Source organism: Martes martes, assembly GCF_963455335.1.
Source record: "Martes martes genome assembly, chromosome: 11".
Lineage (NCBI taxonomy): Eukaryota > Metazoa > Chordata > Mammalia > Carnivora > Mustelidae > Martes > Martes martes.
Window position 1 is genome coordinate 23,916,322 of NC_137899.1, and position 14,491 is coordinate 23,930,812.

A 14,491-nucleotide genomic window follows, 5' to 3' on the forward strand; every position below is an offset into this window, starting at 1 on the left:
AGAGTCCATCAGCATTTCAACTATATTGTAAAGAAATGACAAACCTTAGCAGCTTTCTAGCTCTGGCAGTTAGTGCAAATTGCCTTGGCACTGGTGTCTTAATGACAGATTTCCCCAGCCTGGCACCAGAGCCAGGCTGAGGGGGGGCTGCCAGCGCTACGGGCGTCTTCGCTAACCCCTCTCTCCCTTCCTAGGAACTCGTCGAGATGGTAAAAGCAAAGAAAGCTGCTCAAGAGCAAGTGCTGAATGCAAGTAGAGCCAAGAAATGACTTCTGACAATCTTTGTTGTGTGTGCATTTTTATAATAAAACAAACTATTGTACAAATTTCCATTCTTAAAATTGCTAATTACAGAGCAGGCTGATCTGCTGTGGTCTTACCCTCGCAAAGTCGGACACAGCAATTCATTCGAATTTCCAGGTACATACATTTTTATTTTTTGCTTTAAGGACTGGTAGCTTAAAACTTGCAAATCTGTTAACGTTATAAATACACATGCTCAAAATATTTTGAGTAGGAGCATTTTAATCACGAAGCCAGCACATGTTCCTCTGAATCTGGTTAAACTCTGGCAGCTGTTCAATGGGACCTAAGGAAGAAAAGAAGATAGGAAGGTAAAACTCAGTAAAAGACAAGTACTTGGGCACGTTGTGCGTGAGAGAAAAGAAGCCGGGGCTTACCGACGGCAGCAAGAGCTGGACTCTTAGCATGAATGTATCTGGTGCACACTTCTTGAATTGTCTCAGCATTTACAGCCTGAAATAGAGAAGATACCAGCATTCAGAGTTCTGTGTCGTTAAGACAGAGTCTATACCTAGAACGTCTTTAGAATTTAAACAGGGATTTGTGATACATATTTTCAGCTTTTTAACAGGGAATTTTTATACAAGCGCCTATAGTGTCAAAAGACTACTTACATCAATTCTTGCTTCAAGCTCAGGGACGGGAATTCTTCTGTTGTAACATAACATCTGCCTACCAATATCTTCACAGATTGGGGTAGAACCTGTTTAAAAGGGAAGGAAAAACTACTGGAATACAGATCAACCCTATGAGAGTAGAATTTAGGTCCTTACTCTTACCGTCAAGCTGCAACAACATGTTTGTTTTCAGGAGATTTTTGGCTCGTGCAACTTCGCTTTCAGTTACACTTGTACAGAGTCGCATCCTAAAACCAGTGGGAAAAAGCAAAATGACAAGTAGTTGGAAAAGGTTATGTGCTTTTTGAGTGAATGACTTAAGATATGATGCTATATATTCTATGTACTGCACCACAACATACAAGGATTAGGACTCCAGCTTAATGGAAAGCTGCAATTTTAATGATCCTAGTAGCTACACAAAAGCTGAAAAGTCACTGACTATTCTCCTGGTATTGTTAATTTCTCAAAAATAGTATGATTACAGATAAAGGTTCACTCCAGCATGAAAGCAGGCTGACTGCATCTTGAGAAATACTTTGCCAGTCCCTGTGTTAGAATCGAACATGCTAGCGGACTGGTCTGGAGGCCACTGATTTCTCAAAAGAATCCAGTGGAATCTAACTTAAGCCTACTAATCAACACCACCCAGCTGATGAGACTGAGAGACCTATAAGCCATTTAAGAATGGAGGAGGGCACCTGGGTGGCTCAGTGGGGTTAAGCCTCTCTCTTCAGCTCAGGTCATGATCTCAGGGTCCTGGGATCGAGCCTCGAGCCCCACATCGGGGCTCTGCTCAGCAGAGATTCTGCTTCCCCCTCTCTCTCTGCCTGCCTCTCTGCCCACTTGTGATCTGTCAAATAAGTAAAATCTTAAAAAAGAATGGTGGAGGAGAGGAAGCAGAGTTAAGGATGTTTTTCCAACAGCGTGGGCCTTTCTGCCTCTGTCTCAAGGCGCCAGTTCTGAGTAAAACAACACAGTTTTCTTTTAGCAATGGCAACTTCACATTCATTGCCATAACACCACCTTTCCAAGCCAGATAACCTGTAGAGATATCTTCCAAAAAAACTTTTAGGATTGTCTTTCTGAAGTAATCTGCTTCTTAAAAGATTAAGAATTTCCTATAGAATAAAGTCAGCTAGGGGCACCTGGGTAGCTCAGTTGGTTGGGCAACTGCCTTTGGTTCGGGTCATGATCCTGGAGTCCCAGGATCGAGTCTCGCACCGGGCTCCCAGCTCCATGGGGAGTCTGCTTCTCCCTCTGACCTTCTCCCCTCTCATGCTCTATCTCTCTCAAATAAATAAAATCTTAAAAAAAAAAAGCTTCACATTAGACTTCAAAAACGTGGGAACAACTGCTACTCTTCAGTCTTGTTCTCTTGATTAAATGCTAACATCACTATCAAAACCAATCACCAATCATGTGAGGAGGAAACTAGTTTTAAAATGTGAATTATAAGCAAGACTTTTCTCACCATTCTTTTTGAACAACATGTAGCATGTCGGCAACGGTGGCCGGTTCACAAACCATATAGATTCCCCACAATCCCGTATCCGTGTAGGAAGTGTTGAAGGACTGGAAGCTGTGACAGAGGTTGCCATGGCAGGTGAGCTGGGCCAGCTTGCTGGAGAGATTCTGTAAGGGAAAACATTGTCCAAGAGAACTGGAGGCATACATGCCTAAACTACCAGAAAGAAACATGAGTTCTGTGGCAAATAGTGAATGCCACAATGGGCGGAGTTTCGATCTAGCAACATCTCAAGAAGTTAAAATTCAAGGAGACTAAGAACCATACTTCTCACCAGCCCAGTGTAGCCCCAGAGAAATGCATGATGTAAAAGCAGTAAAACCTGTGCTAACACAGCTGCAGCACTTCTGCTAGAGTAATACACTGCTGTCATCGGCCCCATCTGTAAGGCTCTTGGCTGTGTGTGCTTAAAGATTCGAAATTCCACTGTGTGTGAAGCTGAAGATAGTTACACAAAGTGTATTTTGTTGAAATCTTTCAGTACAAACATACTTTGTATTTTGAATTTCAGACAGAAAAGTTACAAAAATAGTATAAGGAATTCCCTTTATCCAAATTCCCTAAGAACTGTTACTTTACCATGCTTCTTTCATCATTCTCTTTAAAAAAAATTTTCAACTGTTTGAGAGTACACTGAAAGATCTGATGCATTTTACCCATAAATGCTTTGTGTACACTTCGGAAAAACAAGGAAATTAACCTCCGTACAATCATTAAAACTAGATTAACATAGATATGGTACTATTAGTGAATTCTAACCTTACTCAAATTTTGCTACTTACCCTACCTAAAAACTAGGGCACCCACACAAAAAAGTTTTTTCTGGCCCAGGATGCAATCCAGGATCAGTTTATATTTTAAGTCCATTCACAGTACAGAGTTTCACCTTGTCATTTATTATGGAAAACTATTTTTTAAATCACTTACCATTCCTCCTCCAAAAGAGCGATCCCAGTTGCCAATCAGTGTGTTTGCAACCATCAGACAGATCGTATCTGGATGTGCCCACCCAACGGCCTCGACAGCTACTGCAATATGCGCCAAAGGCATCTTGTCATTCCTCACTCGTATCTAGTTAAGACAAAACACAACTCTGGTTAAGACTGCTATCATGTAACGGGCTTAAGAAAGAAGGTTTAATCATGCCACATTACAATGAACAGTCTAATGTGGAAAAATCTCTTGAGTTCTGGAAAGAAAACTTCACCAGAAGAGCTTTCGAAATAGTTGAAATACTACAGACATAGCCATTAGATGATTACCTGGTCAAAAAGAATTAGATTTTTTCACTGGCAGAGATCAGTAGTATTCTGATACTGACATAACAAGCTTATTCTTATGCCACGGATGCTACATGGTTCCATGCAGCTGCCAGCCCTCTCCAGGTACTCCTCTGAGCGTCCTCCCTAATGCGGCAAAGGAGGCCGCTGATGAACTGAAGGCTATAGCTGGCAAGCAGCCGGCCGTCTGCAAGTTCTGTCTCTTAACAGCTACTCCCAGAAATGTACTATGAGCAGAACTTAACCCAATGTGAAAGTCAAAATTTGGGGCATTTGAAAAATATACTTCATACCTCAAAATATATGAATGGGCACAGTGTTAAAGAAAAAGCACAAAAAGAGCAAATTATGACATTCCCCTCAAAACCTTGCTTCTTTAGGAAAGAGAGAAGTGATTAATAATGGAATATAAGTCCATTCTCTTCCCTTTTTCTTTCCATTTAAGCCTCTTGTTTCTTCCATTTTACTCCTGTTCGAAATAACCACATTTTGCACACTCATTCATAAACACAACACAAGAAGCCCTAAGGGCTAAGTACTAGCTAAGGAGGCTTACCCTACCTCACTTCCTGTGAATTTGCAGGGAGGCAGAGCTGGTATTTCTCCTTTGTGTGTGGACAAAGAGTCACCAAAATGAAACTTTGCTAACTCAAGCAGTTCATCATGGGAAACTCCTAAATTGAAGGAAAATATTTCATATATCTAGTAGCACAATCTAAGGCAGACAACTACCTGCCAAACTTTGTTTTACAGTAAAGCTCCAGGTGGAATGCGGTAAAAGCCATTACAGAGTAAGCCCACGCCACACGCTTTCTCCCTGCTGTTACAAGGCTTGCACAGCTCTCAGTCTGTAGAACAATTAACAGTTTTCAGCAACAAATTCACAACTAAGGATAATAAAACAGCTTGAAAATACCACATTCTGTACAGAATCATGTTATATTACTGAAAGTCCTAGAATGCAAATTAGCAAAATCACTTTTCAGTACATTGTAAATAGAAAAGAATGTAAATGTAATACGAGCTTTGTTGTCTGAGCTCTGCTGCCAGAATTCAGGAACAAAATAATGTCATCTAAATTTCTGAATAAATCTGTAGCTAACCAAACATTCACTGTTGACCATCTAAAAACCTAAGAATTCTATATACGTGACTGTTGGAACTCATGACCCAAACAGATTCAGTGAAGGAGAAACACAAACTCAGAAAACAAATTGAGACATGTGGCAAGTGCTTTAAAAAATATCACCATGAAGGTTCTTTATATGAAACCTTTCTTTAGGATGTAAAAGCACAACTTACACCCGTATTTCCCAAACAAATCCGTGGCATAAAACAAGACCAGGCCCGAGTGCCTGTTTTCAGAAGCACTGTGTAGGACAGCCGCCTTGGCTATCAATCCAGAGGGTGATGGAACAACAGGAAGGGCCTAATGTTCCAAGAATGACAAGCAGAGAGTGAAAAACCATGGACGTGCATACAGTTCTCAGCACCTGACACCAACTCCCATTGTTCTGACTTCACCTATGGCCCTCCTGACTGGACACTGCAGATACTCGGTTCCTACTCCCAAACCTCTGCATATCCTTATCCAAAAGGCCAGGAACCAGTAATTTTTTTTTTTTTTAAACAAAGCTAGGTTTGGTCTTTTTCATTGAATAAGAAGCCATTGTTTATAAGGCTCATCATCACTTAATGTATCAAAAAGACAAAATGCTAATTAATATACGACAGGCCACTAATTGTAAGATGTCCCAACTTGAGCGATATCAAAGTGAACCTATGGGAACTACGATAAAACCCATGGTGTCCATATGCCACCAACAGCAGAGACATCCCAGACAGCGTGGTGGTTGAGGCCTCCTCTCACTAGGTCTTCCTGTTTCCCGGGCAGTTTCAAATGCCGACCCCCCAGTCAGCACCAGCCATTTTAGAAACAATGTAGCTCAAGAGAATCTCAGCGCACTGCCTGCTGTGCAAAGGTAACCTGATTTAGAGTCAGAGGCCAATGACTAACCTGTTAGACTTAACCCCTATGTTCATTTTCTCCATTATTCCCACATAATTACTCAGAATTCTATTCAGAGCAACCAGAATTTTAATTTACTGTCATTTCTGAAGAGAGAAAAATTAAGTCTATACAAAAGAACACCACCTATCTCTGCTTTACCCTAAAAAAAAACAGAAAACAAACCTGGAAACCAAAAGTGTACTGTTTGCCTAAATTCAGACTGCCAGGAAATCTAGCAGAATCTACTGGGAATTTTCTTTCATTCACTGTCTTCAAACGTGTCCCCAAGGAAGCCTTGTCCTGATGCCACCTGCATGTTGGGATTCCCATTAAACACTCTCAGTGGTTCCCTATATACTTCCCCTTCTCAGTACTTAGCTCTACTGAATGAATAGACAAAGAATGAACCAACACAACACACTCATTTCATGCCTGGCCAAGAATGAAATTGGTTCTCAAAAAATAATTTAAAATCAAGAGATTCCCAGGGGCACCTGGGTGGCTCGGTGGGTTGGGCCTCTGCCTTCGACTCGGGTCATGGTCTCAGGGTCCTAGAATTGAGCCCTACATTGGGCTCCCTGCTCAGCAGGGAGCCTGCTTCCCTCCTCTTCTCTCTGCCTACTTGTGATCTCTGTCAAGTAATAAATAAAATCTTAAAAAAAAAAAAAAGATTCCCAAAGTATAGTACACCGTCTCCCAAATGTCATCATCACCTAGTCATTTAACCCCTTTCCTTGCAAAGTAAATCCCAATCTGTGCGTACATTTATGTAAGTTTTTCTATTAAAAAAAACCTCTACTGAAGAAAAGACAGAGGAAAAGTCTATTTCCAGTGCTGTACATTCCCCTTAAACAGCGTATGAAACAATTTGCTCAGTAAATAATAAATTCCAGGACATGTCCCAGCAGGACCAAACTAATAAGCACAATACTCTACGACTGCGTTTAAACAGATACAGAGATGGAAATCCACGAACCTCCAGCAGCAGCAAGTACTATTCTTGGCCCCTTATAATGTGTGGTTATGTAATCCACCAAGTCCTTCCGATTTATAGATCTGTAAATGGAGCGAGAAAAGCAATATAAAAGGAAACTAAAAAGCACAGATCTTCATATAATATACCTGACATTAAATTGGACCTTAAAGGCTCTAAGTTAAGTGTAGTTAGAAATGAAATACAGGCAACAAGTATCAAAACAATTCCAACTTTTTTATATCAAGAAAAAAGCTGACACTGTTACTTGTTATGTCAGTAGTAGGCATGGGCCCAGGCACCTGGGAGTTAGGTGGGGCTAAAATGTAGCCAACCACAACTTTATGTGAATTACTAGGGAGGAAAAAAATTACATTTTGAAACACATTTTTTGAATGTTTCTGAATGTTAATTTTCAAAACTCAAATTCCCCTCCCCACCAAAAAAATCTTGAGAATTAAACCTACTTGATATTTTCAGTTGGTCCCAAAATTGTCCGTCCAAGTGCAGTATTTTGATAAGCTGTGGCATGAAGATAATCAAAAACAACTTCCTGTAAATTGGTTTCAACTTCCTGCATCTCTCTAAGGATTACGCCACGCTCACGTTCAATCTCTGCTTCTCCCAATGTGCTGTTTTGTATTATATCAGCAAGAATTTCTACAGCTAATTGAAAATAAAAGAAGAAACACTAAGAATCTTAATATTCAAGATTAAGATTACACTAGCATCAGAAACCATGACACAGCACCATTCAAATTTGACTAGATGATTAAACTAGGGAGAAACAAACTTTTCTATACATTCAATATACCTAAAAGGACAATATTAAAATTAAAAATATAAAATATAAACCTCTGTGGTACCAAAGAACTTGAGGAAAATTCCTACATTTCTTAAAGATCCCCACAATACTTGTAATGACTCTACAACTTCAGACACGCCATAGAATCTGTACCTGACTGTATATTGTTCTGTATGAAAATTACAAAGTAGAAAATCATCTGCATTAGAACACCTAGGTACCTACACAGGATTCATAGCACCCAAGTATTTGCTACCCTGGTTCCCACAGCAGTGAGGCTGCTACATAAAGAAGGCAAGAAACAGCATAACCTAAAATATGTCCCCAAAGAACCACTCACAGAATTAGTGTCTTCTCGAATATCCTTCCCCACTTAACTTAATCCCAGTGTCTGTTTCCATGCATTTGATCCATGTGGGCTATATTCTCACCATTAGCAAAATCACTGATAAATCATGATCTAACAGAGGTTAACATGAAGAAAAGGCTAGATATCCCAAAAGGTTAAAAGTGACCCTTCGGAAAAACTGATGGAGCCCTCAAATATTATCTAAGAATGACCCTAATTTGCAAAAAGCCAAAAGCGAACACAAGGACATCCTAATATGCTGTTACGCAATTTTACCAGAAAAATTACTTCTCCCAAAAGGAAAAACCTAATCTACTCTTCAAGAATTAGTACACAGTTGCAATCACAATCTAAATTTTAATAAATATGAAACATTTATAATCTTTAGTCTCATTTTTTTTCCTCTACTGCAAACTTTTGTTCCTCGTTTTACCTTCACTCTAAGGGTCCTTGTCTCGGCAGCAATTATGTTACATTCCAACTATAATTAGTTACCTCTTGTCTACCCAACATGACAAAAAAGACTGCTAGGCCCAAGCAAGCTGGGGCAGTGATCATGACCAAAGAGAAAAAATTATCTGTGAGACCAAGTAAAAACCATCTTGATCATGACAGTCCAGAGGTCATGATGATGACTGGTGATGAACAGTCCAAAGACACAGGAGCACAAGGAATCCTGTGTGAAGGCTCTCCTTATATGGGACTGGTAATCTAGACTGCTATTTGCTCAAGTGTGAGATCATATTTCCTGGAGTTTGTTTTAATCAGAATCTTTTTAATGTATATTTAATATTCTGTGTTTTAGTACAGTAGTACCTGTATTTAATTTATAAATATACCTATACTGAAGTCTAATCATGTCACTTACCAATAAGGCGGGGTGATCATAAACATTGGAGACTGCTAGTCTGACATCACGTTATTACTTCATACACCAGGCTAGGCTTCACGCAACTGAGGGGACAAAAACCTCAAGCAAACCCCCCCGAAAGAGAGCTGCTTCCAAGAGCACTTCCACCGTGGATTCCTCAAGGAGCTTCTGGGCTTTGCCACTGCCACTGGCAGAGGCTCTGTCCTTCCCAACCAAAAGCCAGGAGGAAAAAAATGGTCTTCTACTTTGTCTTATCCTTTCTCTAATCATTTTTTGTGTGTATGGTTTTGGGTTTTTTTTGCTTTCCCTGCGGTTTCCTGTGTAAAAAAAGGAGAGGGATGAGCTAACCAACCCTTTAAAGTAGCCTGGTCTACCCTCTGTTCTTAGTCCCTAACTAGTCCTGGGGTAAAACAGTTCAAGGAAATCATTAAGAACCTTATCAATGTTTTTTGCAATTCAAACCAACACACCCTCTTGTCATTTTCATTGGTTGTAATGCAAGTTAGACTACCATGTTATAAAATTTTTATTTACTTGCAGGTGGCAGGTTGTTGTTGTATAGAACGGGAAATTTAAAAAAAAAAAAATGCTTCTGGGGCACCTGGGTGGCTCAGTGGGTTAAACCCCTGCCTTCGGCTCAGGTCAAGGTCTCAGGGTCCTGGAATCGAGCCCCACATCAGGCTCTCACCAAGGTGGGAAGCCTGCTTCCTCCTCTCTCTCTGCCTGCCTCTCTGCCTACTTGTGATCTGTCAAATAAATAAATAAAAACTTTTTAAAAAATGCTCCTAATAACCAGAGCAATTACACAAGAAAATGAAATAAAAAGTATCCGAATTTGAAACAAGCAAAACCATCACTATTTGCAGGTAACACATTATACACAGAAAACCCTAAAGAGTCCATCCAAAAAACTTCAGAATAAATCAAGTAAAGTTGCAGGACACAAAATCAAAGTACAAAAATCTGTTGCATTTCTACACACTAATAATGAACTAGCAGAAACTAAGAAAACAATCCCATTTACAACTGCATCAAAAAGAATATCTAGGATTAAACTTACAAAGGAGGTAAAAAGACAAACTCTGAAAACAAAAAGATATTAAGGAAAGAAACTGAAGATGACAAAAGTAAATGGAAAGCTCTTCTATCCTCACAGATTAGAAGAGTATTAAAATGTTCATTACTACCCAAAGCCACCTACAGATTCAATGCAATCCCTATCAAAATTCCAATGGTATTTTTCACAGAATTGGAACAAAGAATCCTAAAATTCGTATGAAACAACAAAAAATCCCAAATAGCCAAAGCAATCTTGAGAAAGAACAGAGCTAGAGACATCACACTCCCTCATTTCGGATTATATTACAAAGCTACAGTAATCAAAACAGTATGGTATTGGCATAAAAAGATACATCTAGATGACTATAACAGAACAGAGAACCCAGAAATAAACCCACACATGAACCGTCAATTAATTTACAACGGAACCGAGAATATGCAATGGGAAAGGGCAGTCTCTGCAATAAATGCTGCTGGGAAGTGTGGCCAGCCACACGCAAAAGAATGACACCACTATCTTGGAGCACCTGGGTGGCTCAGTTGGTTAAGCGATCCTGGGCTCAAGCCCGCTCTGGGCTTGCTGCTCAGTGGGGAGCCGCCTCCTCCCTCTCCCTCTGCCTGCCACTCCCCCTGCTTATATGCTCGCTCTGTCAAATAAATTTTTTAAATCTTTTTAAAAGAAAAGAACCTACCACTATCTTACACAATATACAAAAATTAACTAAAAATGGGTTAAGGACTTGAATGTAAGATCTGAAACAATGAAACTCATAGAAGAAAACATAGGCAGTAAAGTACCTTGACACAGGTCTTAGTAATGATTTTAACTGACAACAAAAGCAACAAAATAAAAAATAAACAAGTGGGACAACATCACACTAAAAAGCTCCTGCGCAGCAAAGGAAATCATCAACAGACTGCAAAGGCATTAAGAATGTTTCACTACATACATATGGGTCTGGAGAATGTATTTTTGAATCAAGTGTTAGGGCCTGGTTTGTACAAGTCTTGCAGCTTCGAACTATTTGATACTATTTGTCATATTCACAGAAAAAAATAAAAACAGGTGTCCTCTCACCCAGAGTTTGATTCATTTTTTCACATTTCTGAGGATTACACTTCCACAACAGACATAGTAAAAACAGTACTATTTTTGAACTTGTGAAAATTACCTATCTGCACTATACATAATAATAGTACCTCTTGGCAGATCTTTAGAGAATGCTTTGGCATAATAAACAGTCTGCTCTCTAGAGGTATAAGCATTGAGATGAGCACCCATGTTTTCAATCTCAAGTTCCAGATCTAATTGGGATCTCTTTTTGGTGCCCTGAAACAAAAAAGAAGAAAAAGAAAATTATGATGCCTTCCTTTACCTCTCATTTTTCTAAACACTTCAGGCAAAGAATATGAGGATATAAGCAACGTCAGTTTCATGCAAGGACCAAATCTGATTTCTAAAGTGCATCGGGCCTCAAAAACACTGGTATACTTTGATGACACTTATATCCCAAGAGAAAATCCTTGTTTCAACTCTACAAAGCAACTTTCAGTAATTATTTCAGATAAAAAGATTAAATAAATAAACTATACTACTGGGGTCACTTGAGTGGCTCAGTCCGTTGACTGTCCAACTTGATTTCGGCTCAGGTCATGATCTCCTGGTCCTGAGATCAAGCCCTGTGTGGGGCTCTGCACCCAGTGGGGAGTCTGCTGGAGATTCTCTCTCCCTCCCCCTCCCACATGTGCATGCACACATGTACGCTCTCTCTCAAATAAATAAATCTTTAGGGGCGCCTGGGTGGCTCGGTGGGTTAAAGCCTCTGCCTTTGGCTCGGGTCATGATCCCGGGGTCCTGGGATCGAGCCCCGCATCAGGCTCTCTGCTCAGTGGGGAGCCTGCCTCCCCTCCTCTCTCTCTGCCTACTTGTGATCTCTGTCTGTAAAATAAATAAAATCTTAAAAAAAAAAATTTAAATGTCTTTAAAATGTATATATATATATATATATGTATGTATATATATATATACCTACTACTTTAGTAGTTCTCCTTGCCCTAGAATGAGAATTTGTGCTTAATGCCTCCTAAAGAAAATGTATTTTTATAAAGTCTTACAACTTGCCTTGAAAGCCATATGCTCCAAAAAGTGAGCTGTGCCATTATTCTTCTCATTTTCATAGCGACTTCCAGCATCAATCCAGAGCCCAACCTTAATGTAAACAAAGAAAAATTAAATAAAACACCATTTTCTTTCTTTTGGGGGAATGGAACTGGAGAGAGGGAGCAATTTCCTTCCTTTTTTCCCCACAAAGGCTTTCCAATCCTAACACTAGTTTTCTTGACTTCAGCGGATTGACAACACATTCCTATGAACTATGAGATTTAAAGATTTTGGTCATTGAGCTACTGCTGGGTGCTAAAGCATCTACTTGCCAGTTTCAGAGGACCCAGATTTTTAGCCCAACTTGTTGGTATAGCCAATTATACTACAGTATAAAGAACATTAGAGATTGCCAGAAAATCTAGGTTCAAATCCTGGCTCTGTCATGTATTAGCAGTGTGACCTTGCACAAAACCATTTACCTTTTCTGAACTTGCCTCTCAATTGGGTGTGATGGTGTGTACCATAAAGAATTATTTTAAAGATCAAGCAAGACAACGTGTGTAAGAACAGCACAGAGTAGCCTAAGAGAATGTACTTCCTTCACTATCATCAACACTACTAACAACACAATAATAGGCTATCAGAACCAGATGCAGACCATTAAACAAGGTACACATGCACTTGCTATGAAAGTATCACTAGAAGAAAGATTCGCAAATGAGAGTCATCTGTCAAGGTAAAGTTAAGTGCCACCGGTTTTCAACCACCGCCACCCAATAAAAAGCTGAGATTAAAATCAACAATGGGGCACCTGGGTGGCTCAGTTGGTTAAGCGATCGCCTTGGGTTTAGGTCATGATCCTGGAGTCCGTGCCCAGCAGGGAGTCTGCTTCTCCCTCTGACCTTCCCTCCTCATGTTCTCTATATCTCATTCTCTCTCTCAAATAAATTAAAAAAACTTAAAAAAAATTAAATAAAATCAACAATCGGCTCTCTCCTAGTGAGGGGTCACCTAAACAATGGTTGCTGGAATGACTTACTGTGCATGTTGAAATGCCAGAGTCTTCAGAGGCCACCCTGAGTCCGTTGTCCAAACGCGATACTCTGGTTTCAGGAATATTCAGAACCACCTGGGTAGCAGCCTGTGTACTTCGCAATCTGTTCCCTCCAAAATATAATGACTGGTTGGGAAGTGGTGGGAGAGAGGAAGCAAAACACATCACTATTCTGATATTAAATGTTGGTTATACAGAGTCTCTATCCCAGTCTCTTTCCTCCTTAATTTTTGTTCCACTGGGACCCAGCCCTTCGCCTGGCTTAGGAACTTGGCTCAACCAGCCAGAAAGCCAGCAGCATGCCTACAAACATGCCCTTCCCTTAAGGAAAGCAAACAGTTTTTATCATCATCCAGAGAGAAACTGCTTTTGTTTCAGTACCTCTCCTAGACATGTTTAATATTATAGAGGAAACGGGGGGAGGAGGGCAAGAAAAGGAGAGAAAAATGTAAAAATACCTATACACAACACAAAAATGAGATTTAGGTTCTCTGTTCAAGGAAAAAGCAGAAAGTTTTGGAAAAGGTATAAAGTGAAGATAGGAAGAAGGGCAGATGCTCCAGATACACTCTGGCTGGTTTGTTGCTGACTACGGACTTCTTGCCTGCTGTGGTTTTTCTTTTCCTTTAGATACATGTGAAAGTCCCACATACCCTGGAGAAAGCTAGAGGTTCTCGTGAGAAAAACATACATCCTCACAAAACTTTCTTTTGGCTACCCCGGGGCTCGCAGAAAGCACAGCTGGGGAGGAAGTTCAGTCCTCGGCAAAAAGAGTACTCTATTCTCACTTTTTAATTTTCCCCAATTTGCAACCACCGCACGCACTCTTTATGACCCCTGGCAACTGGGGGGAGGGCCGGTAATCAGCATCATCCCACACTTTTCTAGCAGGTCACGCGGGGTGGGTGACCAAGGTCAGCTCATCCCCGGCGGAAGTGAGCACCCCAATCTCAGGCCGCGGGTGCCGACCCACCGTGGGGATGCGGGGCACCGACCTCACCGCTGGGCCGCCGCGCATGACTCAGGTCTGCCGCACGGGGTCCCGAGGGGAGGGCCCGGCCCAGTTCTGCGCGGCACCCAAGTGGAGAGGAGTGAAGTGGAGAGAAGCGGAGAAAAGCTCACCCTCCCGGCAGCGCCTCCAACCAGAAGTCTTTCCGCGAAACCCCAAAGCCGCCGCCGCACCGCGGGGAACATAACCCCTCGGACTGCAGTCGCCGCCATCTCCGCTGGAGACTGGGTGGAGGATGTGCTTCCGGGTCGTGACCCGAGGTCCCAGAGGAGAAGGCGGGCTCCACCTTGTGGCCATAATAGAAATGACACTCTGAAGCTGTCCTGGAAGGAACGGAGCTGGGCTTGGTGCTGAGCAAACGGCCCTAGATAATAGCAATAAGGGAGGGAGTCTGTAGGAGGTCATGTATTATCAGTTACTTAGATCGACTGTGGCGTGTGAAGTTCAGATGTGGAGGAGTTAAAGGTAACCTGGTGCGGCTTATTGCGCCATTAGTGGCTGGAATTGATTGGACAAAGTGGAGTACAA

The 14,491-nt window shown here is 41.0% G+C and overlaps 2 protein-coding genes across 3 annotated transcripts in view; one reads left to right on the forward strand and one right to left on the reverse strand.

Annotated features, from left to right (window-relative positions):
* Nucleotides 1-326, forward strand: part of DNAJC2 (DnaJ heat shock protein family (Hsp40) member C2) — a 34,288-nt gene extending 33,962 nt beyond the window's left edge. For both annotated transcript variants that reach the window (XM_080817954.1, XM_080817955.1), the window contains exon 17: nucleotides 195-326. In XM_080817954.1, the coding sequence (XP_080674080.1) occupies nucleotides 195-269 (75 nt within the window). In that variant the 3' untranslated portion in view covers nucleotides 270-326. The remainder of the gene's footprint in view (nucleotides 1-194) is intronic.
* PMPCB (peptidase, mitochondrial processing subunit beta) lies at nucleotides 288-14,186 on the reverse strand. The gene is made up of 13 exons (XM_080817956.1): nucleotides 14,077-14,186; nucleotides 12,940-13,080; nucleotides 11,919-12,005; nucleotides 10,997-11,126; nucleotides 7,180-7,378; nucleotides 6,716-6,795; nucleotides 4,290-4,402; nucleotides 3,376-3,519; nucleotides 2,395-2,555; nucleotides 1,083-1,168; nucleotides 918-1,006; nucleotides 681-756; nucleotides 288-589 (listed from the first exon to the last, which is right to left on the reverse strand). The coding sequence occupies exons 1-13, from the start codon at nucleotides 14,173-14,175 to the stop codon at nucleotides 525-527; spliced, it is 1,470 nt and encodes a 489-aa protein (XP_080674082.1). The 5' UTR covers nucleotides 14,176-14,186; the 3' UTR covers nucleotides 288-524.
* Between the last annotated feature and the right edge of the window lie 305 nt (nucleotides 14,187-14,491).